Source organism: Lissotriton vulgaris, chromosome 11 (genome assembly GCF_964263255.1).
Source record: "Lissotriton vulgaris chromosome 11, aLisVul1.2, whole genome shotgun sequence".
Taxonomy (NCBI): Eukaryota; Metazoa; Chordata; class Amphibia; order Caudata; family Salamandridae; genus Lissotriton; species Lissotriton vulgaris.
Window position 1 is genome coordinate 248,495,994 of NC_141699.1, and position 17,792 is coordinate 248,513,785.

Genomic DNA, 17,792 nt, shown 5'->3' on the forward strand with positions numbered 1-17,792 from the left:
ACAAATACATTTAAAAATTGTCATTTAAAAAAACGTCGAAATTCAATGAAAAAACCATAGGTTTCAGGCCTAATATAGTTAGGAATTAGCATTTAAAAAACCTTGCAAATTCACTGAAAAAACCATAGGTTTCAGGCCTTATATAGTTCGGCATTAGCATTTAAAAAACCTTGCAAATTCACTGAAAAAATCATAGGTTTCAGGCCTTATATAGTTAGGCATTAGCTTTTTAAAAACCTTAAGTTTTAGGGGTGTTATAGTTAGCTGGACATTTCACTCTTACAATTGCTCCTATATAGTTAGTTGCACAGTGGTGAAGGGAGGGGATGGTGTAGGAAAGTGGCTCTATATATATTGGATTAAAGTCAAATTAGCCGAAATACGAATGCCGATTTACTCACCTGTTATCAGGAGAGACCTCAGTGCTGCATCTTTGAGCCCAGTACTAATCCTGAAAAGTAATTTTTACCATACCAAGCGGTGTTTGTATAAGTGTGTCGCTGAGTAAATGTAAGTATGATCCATTGTTTGCATAAGTGAGTAGGATGACTGCATAGGTGAATAGGATGTGTGCTGGTGTGTAATGTTGATATAGGTGTATAAGTATATTTGATTGTGTTCTATTGATCATTGACAGCATGTATGAGTGAATCTATATGGGTAAGTGGTTAGCTGTGTGTAGATCTAGGAATCAATGAGTTGGTTTTTAGAAACTTGTTTTGGTGGGTCAATGGATTCAAACATGGTACTCTGTATTTTACAGTGAGTGATGAAAGGTTATATTACTGTATGATGAGGTGTATCTGATTGTCACATGGATGAGGTCATCAGTGATGTCATTTGTGATGTCACCAGCGATGTCCCTGACCATGTCATGATTGATGTAATATGTGACATCATCAGCAGTGGATTGCAGGCGCGCGAGTCATATTTAGCAGAACTAACTATAACTGAGGTATTTCAATGGTTTTGTACGAGTGAAATGTCCAGTTAGCTAGAACAGCCCTGAAACCTATGGTTTTTTTCAGTGAATTTCTAAGGTTTTTTTAAATGCTAATTCCTAATTATAAAATGTCTGAAACCTATGGTTTTTTCAGCAATAATTTTTAAATGTAATAATAGTTATATGTATTTTTTAATACTAATTTTCTAGTTTTTTAACTGTTTATTTTTACATATTTTATTTTTTTAATTACATTATATATTTTTAATATAAATGTAAAATATTGAAAGATTTTATTGTTTTATATTTTTATTTTAATATATTTATATTATTTTCTTATTTTTTTTCAGTCGGAATATCAATGTTACCCTATGGAAGGAAATTCATTTTGCAGGTAAAGTATGTTCATGTTACTTTTGTAATCCAGTGCTGGACTCCTAGGTTCAGCACTGGGACCTCTATCTAAAACAGGCAAGTAATAAAGTTTTTATTGTTGGCACAATTTTTAGAGAATATTTGTAAGTTTCAAAAATCAACACTTACAAACTTGTTCAGCAAAAAGCAGGCAATGATATCCTAGGGAAGGAATTTCAAGTTACTGGTAAGTACGGTTAGAATTACTTTTCAGGATCAGTACTGGGCTCAAAGATGCAGCACTGAGTCTCTCCTGATAACAGGTGAGTAAATCGGAATTCGTAGTTCGGCTGATTTTGGAGGAATATTTGTACGTTTCAAAATTCAACACTTAGAAACTTTTTCAGCAAAAAGCAGGCAATGATATCCTATGGAAGGAAATCAAGTTACTGGTAGGTATGGTTAAAATTACTTTTCAGGATCAGTACTGGGCTCAAAGATGCAGCACTGAGGTCTCTCCTGATAACAGGTGAGTAAATCGGAATTCGTAGTTCGGCTAACTTTACTTTAATCCAATATATATAGAGCCACTTTCCTACACCATCCCCTCCCTTCACCACTGTGCAAACACGCCCTGTGGCACGTTTTAAGTTGGGGAAATAATTCCCCTTCAATCCTGAGGGTCCCTAGAGTCCAACTAGCCCACAAGGTACATCCAGTACATGCCACAGAGCTGTGTAGCAGAGATGTAAAAAGGGGCATGGCCTGCATCACCTCTCAGCGCAGTGGTGTTTCCTGGAGGCATCTGGTGGGCTACTTGGCCCCCATGGTCTCTCAGGATTGAAGGGGAATTTTTTCCACAACTTAAAACACGCCACAGGGCGTGTTTGCACATCACCTCAGGCCCGTCCCCTCCCTTCACCACTGTGTAAAAGCGCCCTGTGGCTGTTCTAAGGGGCCGATTATGATGGCGGACGGACCAGAGTCCGTCCGCCACCATAGAGTAGGAGGGCGGCGGTCACATCCTCAATCTTTAACATTGCGGCGGGTGCAGCTTCAAGCCGCAATGTTAAAAAAGCATGCACGGCATTTGCGTGCACAAAGCAGCAGGCACTGCGCGGTGCCCGCCGCTTTGTCCACGCAAATGCAGGGGGGTACCATAGGTACCCCCCATGTGCACCCCCACCCCCACCCCCCCGTCACCAAGGGGGCCCGCAACGGGCCCCCAAAGGCAATCTCTGTATGCTTTTCATATGTTTTCCACTATCCTAATATGGCTGGCGGTGTCTGACAGACACCGCCAGCCATGTTACAGCTTTTCCGCCGCGGTCGGAAGGCGACAGCGGCGGAAAAGCAGCGGATGGTTTTGGAGACCCACCGCCATCCTAATTTGGCGGTGGGTCTTCTGTGCCTCTGCAGCGGTTTTCCCACATCCTCCGGGCCGGCGGTGGCTTCCGCCGGCCCGGAGGATGCGGGAAAACCGCAAACCTAATCAGGCCCTAAATGCAGAGATTTGGTCCCCTTCAATCCTAAGGGTCAAACTAGCCCACTAGGTACCTCCAATAAGTGCTACAGAGCTGCGTTGCAGAGAGGTGTAAAAAGGGGTGTGGCCTCTGAACACCTGTCTGCAGTTCAGCTCCCTGGCGCATACTGGAGATACCTGTTGGGCTATTTGGCCCTCAGGGACCCTCAATATTGAAAAAGTTAATTTTCCCAAGTTAAAACGCGCCACAGGGCGCGTTTGCACAGTGGTGAAGGAAGGGGGCATGACCTGAGGTGACATGTCTGCAAACATGCCCAGTGGCGCATTTTAAGTTAGAGAATTAATTCCTCCTCAATCCTATGGGTCCCTGAGGACCTCCAGTAAGCGCCACAGAGCAGCGTTGCAGAGAGGTGTAAAAAGGAGCGTGGCCTCAGAACACCTCCCTGCAACACAGCCCACTGGAGCATCCTGGAAGTTCCTGGTGGGCTAGTTGGCCTCCTAGGACCCCAATATTCAAGGGGAGATGGTTTCCCCTCTGCAAACGCACCAGAGGGCGCATTTGCAAAGTGATGAAAAGAGGGGGCATGGCCTCCGGCGCGATGCCAGTTATAAGAAGGGGGGCTGTGTAGCCTCCCTTCTTTTTCTATTTTTTTGGCCCTGGGGACCCCATCCCCCATGGCCTGCCCCCTAATTTTTTTTTTTCGAAAAAAAAAATATGTGGAAGGGACCGCGTGGGTCCCCCCCCTCCCAAGGCCTTAATCAGCCCCGGGGACCCCATCTCCTGGAGCATGGACTTTTCCTTTTTAAAAAAAAATAATTTGGTTAGGGGGAGGCGCGTGGCCCCCCTCCCGGGCCACTTATGGCCCCGGAGACCCCATCCCCTGGGGTCAGCCTTTCTAATTTATTTTATTTTCCATTTGGGGAGGGGGTTGCGTGGCCCCCCTCCCGGGCCACTTGTAGCCCCGGGGACCCCATTGGCGGGAGGTGGCATTGCTTTTCCACATGGGGTGGCGGTCCCCGGGGCTGTAGGGGCTGTGTGACCCCCGGCAATGTCAATGCAGTCGAGCCCCGGGGGTGGCGGTCTCCGGGGCTCGCGGGGGGGGGGGCCTTGGAGGCCCCCCAACATTAAACTTTAAAGCCCCGGGAGGTAGAGGTCCCCAGGGGGGCTGTGTGCCCCCCCCACATTTTTTTCTTACTTTGCCCCAGGGGGTGGTGGTCCCCGGGGCAGTTTGGGGGGGGGATTGGGCCCCCCCACACTTTATTTTTAACATGCCTCCGGGATTTGGCCCCCCATGGTCTAATTAGCATTGAAGCGCGGGAGCCCGCGCTTTGTTTTTTTCCCTTAATCAGCAATATCCGCGCACCGAATCACCCAGAGACTTTCAGGATAGGAGGGAACCGGAGCTGGCCATAGGTTTAAAGAATTTCGCGACGAGTCGTCACCCGGCACCAAAGTTATTCCAAATAAAATGTTGCAGATTTCCTATGCAAAATAGGTCCTAACTCTAACTACCAACTGGTGAGCGCCAGTAGGTAATATCTATATCTATCTATATATCTATATACACATACACACACCACCTTGTTTCCTTCTGCTGTGGGGTACCCACCAAAGCCCATCTTTTGTTTTTTTTAAAAAGAAAAATACCCCTAACCTGTGTTTACCTCTACCCTCCCCTGAACCTAAAACCCTTAAAATTCCCTTTAGGTCTACCCTCCCCTGAACACTATAAATCCCTTAATTTTCTTGACCACTACCTAATCAGAAACCCTAAAACATTCTTACCTCTAGCATCCAATACCCTTACCTAATCTTTAACCCATTTTTTAAAAGATCATAACTATGTAATTTACCTAAATAAAAAATACAGAGCTGCATGGTAAATTACTGCGGAGTAAAATACCAAAGGGTAGCCTGCATGGTACTTACCTGCATAGTAATGTCCTGCGGTGTAAAGACCAAAGGGTAAAGACTGACTACCTTGGGAGGATAATGTGACACCAGAGAAGCAATTCTCTATCTTGGTGCAAGGCAGCAGGCTCTGGACATACCTTAACCATCCCACACCTATGGGATTTCTACTCATGAGAATGGCAAGCTATCTGCTAAAATTGAGACATTTTTCCAGGTCTGCTGCATTATCAAATTCTGCACCACTTGAAAGCATCATTATTCTGCACAGATTTCTGGTATATTACCAGGTGTCTCTGTCTGAGCAGACTATGGCACAGCAGAGGTGGTGACTAAAGAATATGGAGACCTGGAAGTGGAGAGCAATATCTGGAACAAAAACAGATTTTATATAAATAGTTTGCAAGGTTGGGTGGAAGGTGAGCTGCGACAAACAGATCGATCTATTTAAATATTGCTCGAAATGAAAAACTCTGATATTAACAATGAAAGGTTTATTCCTTTCAAGAGGAGTTTAGTTTCAACAGACAACATGCCTATAGTACAATACACCAACCATCATTGTGGCTGCAAGTCCAAGCAACTAATGGAATTCATGAGAGTGTAGAAGCACAGAAGAATTTTTGTTTAATCAGATCTCAGAAAAGTGATTCTAAAAATGTGCGAACAAACAGCTGACAGCGGTTTCCAAAAATGCATGTTGAGTCTGTAGTGGTTTGCTGTTCATCAGTCTGTTTCGGATCTTCTTGTAATCCCAACACAACATTCAGTCTTTTACAGCTTAAGCCCGACCTGGAGTAAGTGCTGTAGTTGGACAGGACTAAATTGGGGAAGGCGTTTCTAGCTTTTCCATTATACCACAGGTTTGGAGGCAAAGTGTAAAGCTACAGGTGGAAACTATTTTTTTTTTTTAGGTGGTCTCAACTTTTATATCAAATTCGGCTGAAAAGGGTTTTAGAGGAGTCTTTCCTAAAGCCTGCGCCCTCTTGAATCTTGATGGGGAAGAGCACCGTTTGGTGAACATAGATGCTCGAACAACCTTACTTGGAAGATATCACAGGATTTCTTATGTTTTGCAATCTTAGAACAGAATATTGGCATTTTCCTCAAGCTTCTCGCATTCGGGGGAAAAAAACGTATTCCCTTGTAGTGTCGGTGTATGAAGATGCTACGAAAGAAGCTGGAACCTGTAGAAGAACCTTTAGTGAAAGTAGCAGTATTTTAATCAGATTTTATGAGAAGAGTTTAAAGAGCATGATCACTAACGTTGCGGACTGGTTGTGACAAATGATCAAATTACCATGGAGGGAAGATCAAAGTAAAAGATATTGTTTGTATAGTCAAGAAATAGATATAACTTCAGAGGCTGTCCAAACCTCATTACATTTCTTTGTTGGATATATAAAAATAAACAATTCTTTCTAGTGTGGGCACGCTTTATGCCTACAAATCTACATCTCAATGGCGCACCCAGAATGTTGGGTGGATTGGGAATGGTGTTAATCATGATGAGGCACTGTTTTCCAGAGACCAAGTTTAAAACAGCATTTCGAAATACAATTAATAAAGAAAGGACGGACTCAAAAAGTGAGTTCTATAGCAGATGTTAGAAAAACCATGAATGTTTATTACAAAATTCAAAAGGTACAATACAGAAATAGTAAAGTGCAGTTGTGGCAAATCTCATTTAAATGCAAACAACAATAGAAACAATACAGAATAATAGGCAATCAATTAAAAAGCGGGCAGCATCCCTATCATAGACCAATTTTGGTTTGGCTCATACCCAAATTCAAGGATTTATATAGCTAAAAGAAAGCAATACAATTATAAAATAATGGTGTGAGCAAAGAAATTACATTGTCAACAAATCAAATGAAATAAATATAAATAAGACACATAACCCAACCACAATAGTACTAATGAACTACATAAATACTGATCCAGCCCCTCTGACCCAACGTCGTCTGGAAGTAACAGAACAAACCAGTTACTTAAACAGTGCACCATTGAGAACGAATGCTATGCAGTGTGCACAGCAGAATGTCCATGAAAAAGAAGCTAGAGACCCTCATTGAGAACAGGGTCATTAAGAAATAAACAAATACACATCATGCTGCACATAGTGTCAGACAGAAACATAAACCAGAGAATAAACATGATGATGTGACTTCCATTTTGGACAACAAACTGAGCTCTAGTTAGCATCAGCCAGGAAAACACTTTAACAGGTCAAAGAAAATTATTTTCAATTGCAATAGTTCCATGACAGTATACATGTGAATTCATGAGTAGATTAAATTTTCTGCACCATTAATAATGCACATTTTGAATTAAATGCACAAAAGCGTTAACAGTAGCTTTGAAGCATCCGTCTCCATGATACATATAGTCAGGATATCTTAAAATGACAGTATGCTTTTAAATGCCAGACTGGACTTTTAAGTAGCCATTTCTCTAGCAATAATTTTTAGGAATTTGAGTTGCATCACACACGCCATTTGAATAATTATTGGGAAATTTCCTGTAAAAATGGGCAACCACAAGAACGAAATAATTACCTGTAACTACATTTCTTCAACATGAATTTTTTTAATAGATTACGTTTTTTCCTTATTCCCAGCATCAGAGATTTTAAGATTGCAATCTTCTATCACAAGTGTTTCAGAAGCACTCTATGTGTAGGCTTCAATGAAGTCCTTACAAGAGAACCAGGTGCCGTGTTTAGGCTATTGGAGGAAATTACCTGAATAGGTTCACATGAACTCTTTAAAGATTTTGTGTGAGAAAGGAATCTGTGAGTAGGGTTGCGTTGCAACCCATTATGAGAAATCGTAGCTAAATGAAGTCTGGCTGGTGAGCATCTGAGACCTAACTTGAAGGCCTGTAAGAGGGAAAAGCTTGTACTGCTTGAGCCACGTAGGGTAATATCCATTAGAGTATCCCAGATGCAAAACCTTTTCCTAGTCAAGGCCTGCAGCTGCATCTACGAAGTTCACCAATATTCAACATAATACATTCTAGTTCCTCAGCAGCCAAGCTGTCATCAGCAGGAGATATGGTTTGTAGTTCAGAATCTGGCCTTTGCACAGATCAAATGTCTTTGGTGCAGCTTTATTGTGATGAGTTTACCCATAGAAAACTTGCAAATGTCCACAAGTCCATTCTGTTGGTCCCATTCCGCAACCACCAGAATGATCTTGCATCTCTCTCACTTAATAAAAAGGTGCTCTGACAGGAGTTATTCCATTTCAATCCAACTTTCTTGCTGTCTGGTCGTTATGGAGGACTGCTGTATCACTGTTGATAACTTTGTGGAGTGTTGTACTAAGGTAACATTGAAAAGGGCAGCCACAAGACGGATCCTCTCTAAGATTAACTCCTAGCAGTACAACCGGAGGGTTGCATCTGCAGACACGCTGGACAGCTGACCAGTCTGCATGTATGCAGAATGCCTTGAGTGCTTCTTCCACATGTTTCCCAACTTAAGAGAACACTTCATCCAGCAAGCTGAAGATACTAGCATATACATCAGGACACAAACTGCTGCACAGCCATCCATATCTCTGGAAATATGTCGGCCTCAATCCCTGCCTCAAGCTTCCTGGCAGGAAGAGGGCTAACCCAATGTCTGGGTTGTAGGGAGATTGCCAACTAGAGTTTTGACAGCAAATCAGAAGTCTGACTTTAAAGCAGCTTCAGAGGGTTTGTAGTTAAGGGCAGCAGAACATCTAGAGAAGAAGTCCATAAAGTCCTCATCGTTTTCTGTTCAGCAAACTTGAAGTGGCGTATTCCTCCTTTGTGCGTCCAGATGGAGGGAGAGAAAGTCCACAAACGTATTGCTCAATGACTGGGCTGGCATGAAGGCCTAAACTAGCCTCTTCTCCCTCGTATTCAAAGCTTTATTTAATAAGCTCATACTTACTTTCCAGGAATGCAGAACATGGGCAGTAGATCTATTGCTCCAGAGTAGTGTGTAAATACGTTTCAGCCTCACAGACTGGACAGCAATTGAAAAGCGATTTCTTGTTTTTTGCTCGAGTTTTAGCCATGCCAAAGATCGTAAATATCAGAAAGGTTCTTCCCCTGGGTCCACTTTAACAGGGAGAGGATAAGAAAGAGTACATGTCTTGCTGTAGTGAGTGAAAAAATAACAGGAAGAAACAGCCCCAGGGAAAGAAAGGTTATTTACAATGGGTATCTGAATTTCATTGCTTTTAAAAAAAAATCTTTTTATTAGATTACATATAAGAAAACATCTTGACGGTTCAGTAAAATATCGACATGATATGCTTCCGTAAATATTGATACATTCTGTCATAAATGTGACACCATTACATTATTAGTGCAATAATTGGGATAATACAGTTCTACACTCTTAACATTCAGCTCTCCGTCACCAGCATCTCACTCGGGGGGATGGGGGGAAGTTTACATAAATGTTCCCACTGTAGATAATCCACTTGCCACATATTCTTTACCATTTTTTTGGGCATCCCTGGTTTATATATGCTGCCTCTCTGCCACCACGACTCCATCCATGTCCCCACGCCATTCTGGACATGTTGGTGAGTTAGGATCTCCCCAATGTTTGGCAACGTTCTGTTTTGCAAACATCATGCCTAATGTTGCCCAATCTTGCCCAGCAAGGTTGAGATCGGTTGGTTCCCATATGTTTAAAATACACCTCTTAGGATCTGGGGGAATCATTACACCACTCACTCGCGTAAGTATGTTCATGATTGTCTCCCAGTACGTTTTTATTACTGGGCAGTCCCACATTGTGTGGTAGAAGGAGGCACCCCTCCAGCATGGTCTCAGGCAAAGTCGGTTGTCAATTTACCCTATCTTAGGAAGGGTTACTCTAGTATAATAAATACAATGAAGCATTTTTTATTGAACTAATCTGAATTTGGAGGACATTGCCACTTCTCGGGGGAGGGGGGCTAGGGCTTCCTGCCAATCAGTCTCATCTAAGTCTCCCATCTCTCATTGCCATTTTTCTCGGAGGCCCTTTGTGGGGTCTTGTTGATTACCGATTAGTTTACGGAAAGTGAGGGAGATTGCCTTTTCATCCATCCTCTCTGTTAGGAGCCTATCCTCAAGCGGGGAGGCTTCAGGGAGTATAGTCCCTCTTGGTATGGCTTTCTCAAGTGCGTGTTTAATTTGAGTATAACAAAACAATTCTTTTGCTGCCATCTCATATCGTTCTTGGAGTTGTGGAAAAGTCACTATGTCCTCTTTCTGCCAAAGGCCCCCCACCGGTGATATTCCAATTGAATCCAAATGTTTAAATCCCTTCCTAGTAATAAATCTGCCCAGTCGCTGAGTCTCCCATATCGGAGTCATTTGTGTTATCTGTTCGTCCCACCTCAGCTGTCTAAGTGCCTTGTGCCAAATTTGCACTGTGTGTGCTGTGGGGCCCAATAGTGATTTTTTTTACTTTTGTTGTATGAACGTCTCATAACATCCCTGTCCATAGCTTTTCCTGTCAGTGTAAAACGCTGGGTCTGTCTGTGACGCGTGCAGCCACTGATTCACCACAATTAATTGTGAGGCCCAATAATATATTTGTATGTTTGGGAGGGCGATTCCGCCATCATACCAACCCTATAATAAATTTTTAATGGCAATTCGGGTCGGTTTACCATCCCAAAGCAGGGTAGTCACTTCTGCTTCAGTTGTCTTGAAATAAGACATAGGGACCATGAATGATGTGTTTTGAAGGGCATATAAAAATCTGGGAAGTGCCATCATCTCGAAAAGTGCTGCCCAGCCGAGCAGCGTTAGTGGCAGGGTACGCAATGTTTTGTGTCTTGATGAAGTCTTTGTAGGGGAGCCATACGTTTTTTTGCCATAAATGTTTCTGGCCGTAAGGGGATATATATTCCCAAATACTTAAAGGAGCCAGTGGTAATCTGTATAGTGCATCCCTTTGGTAGCTGTGGTGGAGGACCGTGTAAGATATAGAGGATTGATTTAGCCCAGTTAATAGAATACCTGGAAACTTTACCGTATACGTCACATATCTAAGAGCTGATTTTCATTGCTTTTAATGAGAATTCATTCCAAATAATAAAGTTAAAAGTTGAAGATTTCTTGATTGAGAGTACAATTCTGGAGGATTCCTTTTCACTCAAAGTGTTGTAGAAAATCTAAGACCAGGACGCCTCGAAAGGATGTGGTGATCAAATGCTCTCTTCCTTATTGGCTGTCACCTGGTAAAAGAATGACCTGGATACACTGTACAACTGCAATGTTAAATGAATGCCTTTAGCATTTTAAACAGAGGATGTCCAGCCTGATGACATGGAATAATTCAAACATTTTACTCTATGTAAGCCTCAATGCTGGCAAAACACTGTCACTATGAAAGATGTAGGTAGAAGACAATCCAATACAGCAACTATTTTCTTTAAATATATTGGAAGATTGGTACTTGTCAGTGTGAATCAAAAACTTTCCTCTTATATCTCAAGATCACACTTGGAGGTGCCAATGATAGGTTACTTTATATGAGCTACTACTTATGGTTCCAACAAAGACCACTAGGGGTCTGCCACTCCATTGTGTAGAAGTGCAGCTACCTAAAGGTTTCTGTTCATTCTATTGGAATAGTTACTTTTTACCACATTTTTCCGAGGAATGCTAGATAAAGTAGCCTGAGAAAGTAACGTCTCACCGTAGCCTTTCTTCTATATAAAAAGAAACTTACACATTTTTTGGTGGTTTATTGGACTTCACTAATCATATGCTTCCACCTTAAAATATGAATGGCACAACACATAGCTCCTTCATTTATTAAAGCTCCTTATACAGCACATATCTGCAAAGGTTTGGTGCATTCTTTCAAAGTTCTAAACATAGCACACAAAGCACTAAACTCCAAGCAAGAGCCACAGGAAGCAGAGGGTTGCACAAAGGGCTAACTGTAATGCTGCTTGACAAAGGTTACTAATGTATATGGGAGCTTATTTCAGGCAAAACATATAATTCTTGGAAAAGAACTCCTGGTGGATTTATTTTTATAGCGAACACTTTTTGGGGGCACAATGAGCTTTTATTTTTTATTATTTTTTAAAACAGTGGTCAAATTTAATTTCTTTAGCTTCTGGGTCACATGAGCGTGTAAAATGACCACTGATGTAGCTGCTGCGGTCTATAAAACCCGAAATTATTTTATATTCACATTAGACGTTCCGGCAAGCAAAGCACTTTCAGATTGTATTTTTAACCAATGACGACCCTTGTCAGTGTGCCCGGTCTGTTTTCGAGAAGACAACATAATCTAAAGATTATAATGAGACAAGGAGACCAGTATATTCAATTAACTTATTCAGGGACATTCTCAAATCTAATACAGCTCCAAACGGTTTCATCTTCTCATCAACCACAATGTCAGAATTGCAGCCTTTAAAAGAGGAGTAACGAGCTCTGCTTACTTTCAGCCAGTTATCCATGAGTAGAAAGTCTGAGTATCCACCAGAAAGAATGTTTCCCAAGGTAAATAACTTAGTCTGATGTATACTTCTAGCCGTCGATGCTTCACCTTGTGAATACATACCAGAGAATTACCACCCAATGTGGGGGAGGGGTGCGGGGCAGATCTGTGGAATGTCTTAGACAAAAAAGTACGGCAGAACCAAATGGGAAAAGTGTCCCTCTCGCCGGACCAGGCTATCAAGGCAGTAGGGCTTCAATATCTGGTCAACTGACGCCTTTGTTGCTGGTGCGGGCTTAGCACTGGTTGGATGAGCCCTTCAGGGGCTTCTTAGCTAATGCATACCAGATTTTGATGCAGGAGACCATCAACCTTGAAATGATTCTCTTCTGCACTGCCCTACCCTGCTTTACACCGGCAAACCACGGAAAGAGCTGGACGTCCACCCAATTTTCCTTAGTAGTGTGCTATATGTAAAGGCTAAAAGCTTGTTCGGGAACCAAAAAATGAAGCATCTTATCCTCTTCAGAGGGATGAGTTGGAGCAAAAAAAAAAAAAAACTGGTAGAGTGATGTCACAACCGTGGGCAGGCCTATCGCTCTAGTACGTACCAACAGTTTTACCAGAAAAGAATTATTATATGGTTGCTGGACAGACAGCACTTAGAACTTACTCACACAATCAGCTGATGTTATCGCCATCATGAAAGTAGTACGTTATCGTACCTCCAACAGGATGGCCATGTGCCACTAAAAGCATGCTAAAGTGATTAGGCAGCAGGAGAGTGACTTAACAGTACGTTTCTCCTGAGGGTCTGGATGTTGTTGGCTGGATTCCGTACCTTGAAAGGTCTGGAGAGTCTGTTGATGCGGAGGTAGACCGTAGCATTGTTTTTGTGCCTTGGCAAAGGCTTGAAAGATGCAGAACTACTGGTGATACTGCTGCACGGACCCAGAGAAGCCAAGGGAGTGAGCTGTGGCACTCAAGAAGACCATGGAGGTCCTCCACATATGGCACAGAAGCACCGCATTGGTACCAACTGCTCTGCCAAAGGAGGTGGTGGTGTTCAACGCAGAGTGGATAACATATTTCACTGAGTTGAGTTACTCTGTCAGTAAGGGCATCATGATACTCTCTTCCATTCCTGAATCTGAGGAGTATGCAATCGAGATCCATAGCGAGCATCTCTGCGTCCCTGCCAATCAAGTAACTCTACTGTATGTGAGCAAAAGAAGAACAAGGTACTCAAACAAATCTAAACCACAGCTCTAGACATAGCAGAGAGGAAGCTGGTGGTAATACTCAATGTAGAGAAAAACGCTGTAATTTGTAACAGGATACAGTACTTGAACTTTACAGATTAAATTCTGAACAAGACTGTGAAAAATAGGGAAAAAATCCCAAGCAATAGAGCAACAAACTTGCAGGCAAGTACAAACATAAGCGGTGAGATAGAAGCTCCTATGCAAGCTGGCTCTTCAATATGTTAAAAAGACATTTTAATTAGTAAATGCAACCTGGTAATATAGGCAGAATCAAGGATTTGGATAATTAACATAACTAGTAATGTACCATCTCCATCTTGGAAAGGTCAATCTCCCTAACCCACCTCATAACAACGAGAAAGTAAGCCCAGTAATCGAAGGGATTGTTTCATAGTTTAACCCTACTATAGGCGAGTAACAGCCAGTAGGTTACACACTTCTCTCAAGAATGCAATTGAAGCTCAGAAAAGGCAAAAATAACTTGGTCTATTGTTTGTGATAGATCTGTGAACTTCTCTTTAAATGATAAACTGTACAATAAATAGGGGTATACTTACAGTCTCTCTTGAACCGCTTAGCCTAAATTTCCGTCTATTGATGATCTTTACAGCAACTTTCTTACACGTCGACTTCTCAAAGGCCAACTTTACCTCTCCGCAGGCACCACTAATGCAAAAATGGAGTGGCAAGTCTGTAAAAGGGTGCCATTTCTAGTCTCAATACACATATAACTTTACTCACTTATTATAACTAATTGAGTTTTATTTACTCTAACTGTGCGCAGGAAAATGGGGAAAACGTACTTGTCCAACAGAATCGAATGTGTGCACGTTTTTCATGATTTACCTGAAAGTGATCCTAATTTAAGAAACCGACCACCACTGCCTTCCTCCATTCTAATAAAACAGGAATTTCAATTTGAGATTACAACTCTGCCTAGCTTATTAACATTTGACTAATTCTATGAATTTGTATATCTTGTAAAGGATGGTCCACCGAGCAGAGCTGAATTTATAACACCATTGAAAACAATGACACATGCCAAGGCTGCTTCAAAGCTACATGCAAGCTCAAGTATGCAATCATAGTAAAACATATCTAATTAAAGTTTAGGCTCCACATAAGAAGAAACTCTGAATTCAGATAAGGATCGACCTTATAGCCGAAGACATTGGAGCCTATACATTATGGAATACATGAGAATGCTTCCCCAATGAGGGGCTGTCACAAGACAAGACACACAAAGAAAGGAGACGTGTTTCTTCAGTCTGTCTGCATTCAAGTGCACATGCCCCCTGAAACATAAGTCTGCAGTCATATTCTGTATAAATCAAGCCAAAAAATGCAGAGCCATGTTTAGCCCGTCTCTTGAGGTGACTAATTGTTTTTGTACTCGGCTGATTGCAAAGTCAGGTAGCACTACAGCACATTTACTGCAATGATCAGACCTCATCGATATCCATGGACTGTGTAAACGAGATCCATTTAAAAGTATACAGAAAATGTGAAAAGGACCTTGCTAACAAGATTTTTCAAGCCCCAATTCTGCTTTGTAAATATTTCGGAGACCCTGGTAACGTTCAAGTAAAAGGCTTTAAAATAACTTGTAGCAAATTCTGGTCTCACTTCGATCTGAGAATGAATAAATCATTTCCATATTTCCCTAACTCCTAAGCAGCTAGAAGCAGGACATCACCGCTGAAGACTCAAACACGAAGAGGTAAATCCGAAAGGAGAGGACATAAGAATGAAGCAACAGCATTAGATACAGTTAGGTGTTATTGACAAAAGGGGGAGGAAAGCGAGAGGGGAGGAAAGCGAGAGGGAGAGGAAAGAAAGAATTTATGCACGGCCTATAGTACCGATAAACATTTTTGAGCAGAGAGAAATCACAGCAGCCTAATGTGAATAGTTAGCAGATTTAGTGACTAATCAAAGGAGAACTGGAGGAGCAACTCCATTTTTTCCTCTAGTTTTCCAGTACAATATAGGTCTTTTAGAATCTTATATGATTAGAACATTTCATTTGAATTGGGCCTACTTTGTTAGCAACAGATAGTACAGCATGCTAGACTGATAACATGAAATTTTAGTCCCCAGTACCACCAAGGCTGGGTCAGTCAAAGTAAGTTTTTCTTGAAAAAGAAAACTTAGTATATTGTTAAAAATTGAATTTTAGGCTGTCCGGCGCTGATGAACACTTATGAAAGATTACAGAATAAGACCAAACAATGGACTGCCTAAAATATTTGTACTTAATTGGATACAGAATTTGTCTCGGGGAGCAACATGTTACCTTTATTACTAGTGGTTAGGGAAACTAGTTATTGATATTTAGAAGGCCTTAAGGTGTCAATTTCCCAACATGTTTGAAATCTTCGAAGAAAAAGCTGCAAGAAAAACACTAGCGACATAGAAGAACAGAAGTCAGGAGAACACATTTACGAAAAGATTTAGACACATGGCTCAAATTAAGAATATAACATCCTGTGGGCAATATTTAATCAAGACATCTTGGGACAGAGGCGAGAAAGCCAACATCTCTGTGGAAAACAATAAATCGTCGGTGTGCTCTGATTCAATCAAAAATATTAAGTGTATGAACTGGGGCATTTCAAGATTTGATAGAGCTGTCTGAAAAGAAAGTTTTCTAAAAGAAATGCAGGGTTTGGAGCACGATACTGAAGACTGAATTAGATTGTTCAGATGGACTCCATGGTTATGTTCAGGCAAATGTTTCTGAAGAAAGTTGTTGCTGCCAAGCTCTGTAGCAACAGGGGAAGTGGTCATCTGAAAACACGAGAAGAAAAATTCTAATAAGAGGCTCATCTTGATTTTCTCAAATCTCGACACAGGCCAAAACAGGCAAGTAGATGCAGTAAAATTATATGCCCTTTGGATAAATGCCTAGGCTGGCCCCATGAAGACTGTAAAGAAATATCATTACCCCAAACAAAAACGTCAGAAAAAAACTCCGGTCGAAGCTCACAAATACTCTGTAATCCGGTTGCTGGATGGGTAAAAGCAAAAAGAGGGGTGGGTGCCCTGTATTTGAAGTCAAACAGCAGGCTGTGTCCACTGATGGGACTAGATTGACAGTCTGATGTGGACAGCTTGATTAGAGAAACAGGCCTGAACCACTTCAGTATTTTTGTTAGACCAGAGTCCCTGTGTAAAGCAGATCTAGTGTGGGTGAAGACTAATTTCACTAGGCTATGTGTTGCCGAGCGTGAAGCGGATGAGTTAGGTAAACCCTCTGTGAGGGCACTTGTAATGATAACCACATCCCTTGAGTTGGCTCCTTATTTGTCAGTGGTGACAAATTTTTTCCATAGATGGTTGCTGACAAAATTCCGTTTCAATCAAATCCATATGGTTCTTTGGGATAAGAAAGGTTGGTGTAGGCCCGAGGATTTGACTCCATGTAAATGTGATGACCACTCCGCCCAGGATACTGCACACTTTTTGTTTTTCTGCCCCTTGTATTCTGAACCCCGGAACCGATTTGTAAAACCAATACTGAAAGAGATGAGATTTACACAGTATAAGCCTGCATTGCTATTTTTGCAAATGATGGAAGCCCCTGTAACTATGTACTGTATCGCCAGTTTTTTGGCAGCCTCTGTAAGATTCAGGAGATTAAGATTGGACTTTTAAACGCTGGAAGCTAACTGTTTTTGTATCATGTATTTAAATAATAATGGATTGTTGGGCTCAAATGGAAATGAATTTGTGTAATTATCTTTTTATAACGGTTTTTACTTGTCATTATGACTGATATTGTATTAATTGACTTTTAAACATGTTTTAAATAGTTTTATAAATGTCTAGCATACTTTTATGATTTTAACTAATCGAATAAAGCGGTCTTTGACACTTCAGTATTGAACTAACCTTGTTACAGTTCGCATGACTATCACAGAGGCATCACTGAGGTCTGAAGTTGCTGTCCACAGGTTGATATGTGAATGTAACATCAGCAGCAATGGAGGCAGACATGAACATATCAGATATGGAAAAGCTTGATAAAGCAGTATACGTTGACAACTGTTCTCAGAAGCAAGTTGTAGGGATGAAAATATCCTTTGAGGTAGAGGGGCTTTAAATATTTAATTGTTTAATTAGGCCTAGTAACTGCTCACTCTCATCCTCCTAGCAAAAGGCATTCTATATCAAATTGTGCTACCAATTCAGAATCTTCAGATTAAAAGCTATCCTCCTGATTAAGGAAATCACAATATGCTTTGTACCAGCAAATGAAGTGGGGTCCGGTCCATAATGTGTGAAATAGGGTATATTTCAGAGGATTGGATTTAGCAGGTCGCAGCTATCAACTGCACAAGATGCAAAACACGGAACATGTTGGAAATCTGTATAAATAGTCAAAGTATAAT

General features: G+C 41.4%; 1 protein-coding gene across 10 annotated transcripts in view; it reads right to left on the reverse strand.

Moving 5' to 3' along the window:
• CHEK2 (checkpoint kinase 2) overlaps positions 1 to 17,792 on the reverse strand; it is a 322,684-nt gene that overhangs the window by 147,571 nt on the left and 157,321 nt on the right. For all 10 annotated transcript variants that reach the window (XM_086943157.1, XM_086943155.1, XM_086943159.1 and 7 more), the window contains one exon: positions 13,956 to 14,064. In XM_086943157.1, coding sequence (XP_086799283.1) covers positions 13,956 to 14,064 — 109 coding nt within the window. The remainder of the gene's footprint in view (positions 1 to 13,955; positions 14,065 to 17,792) is intronic.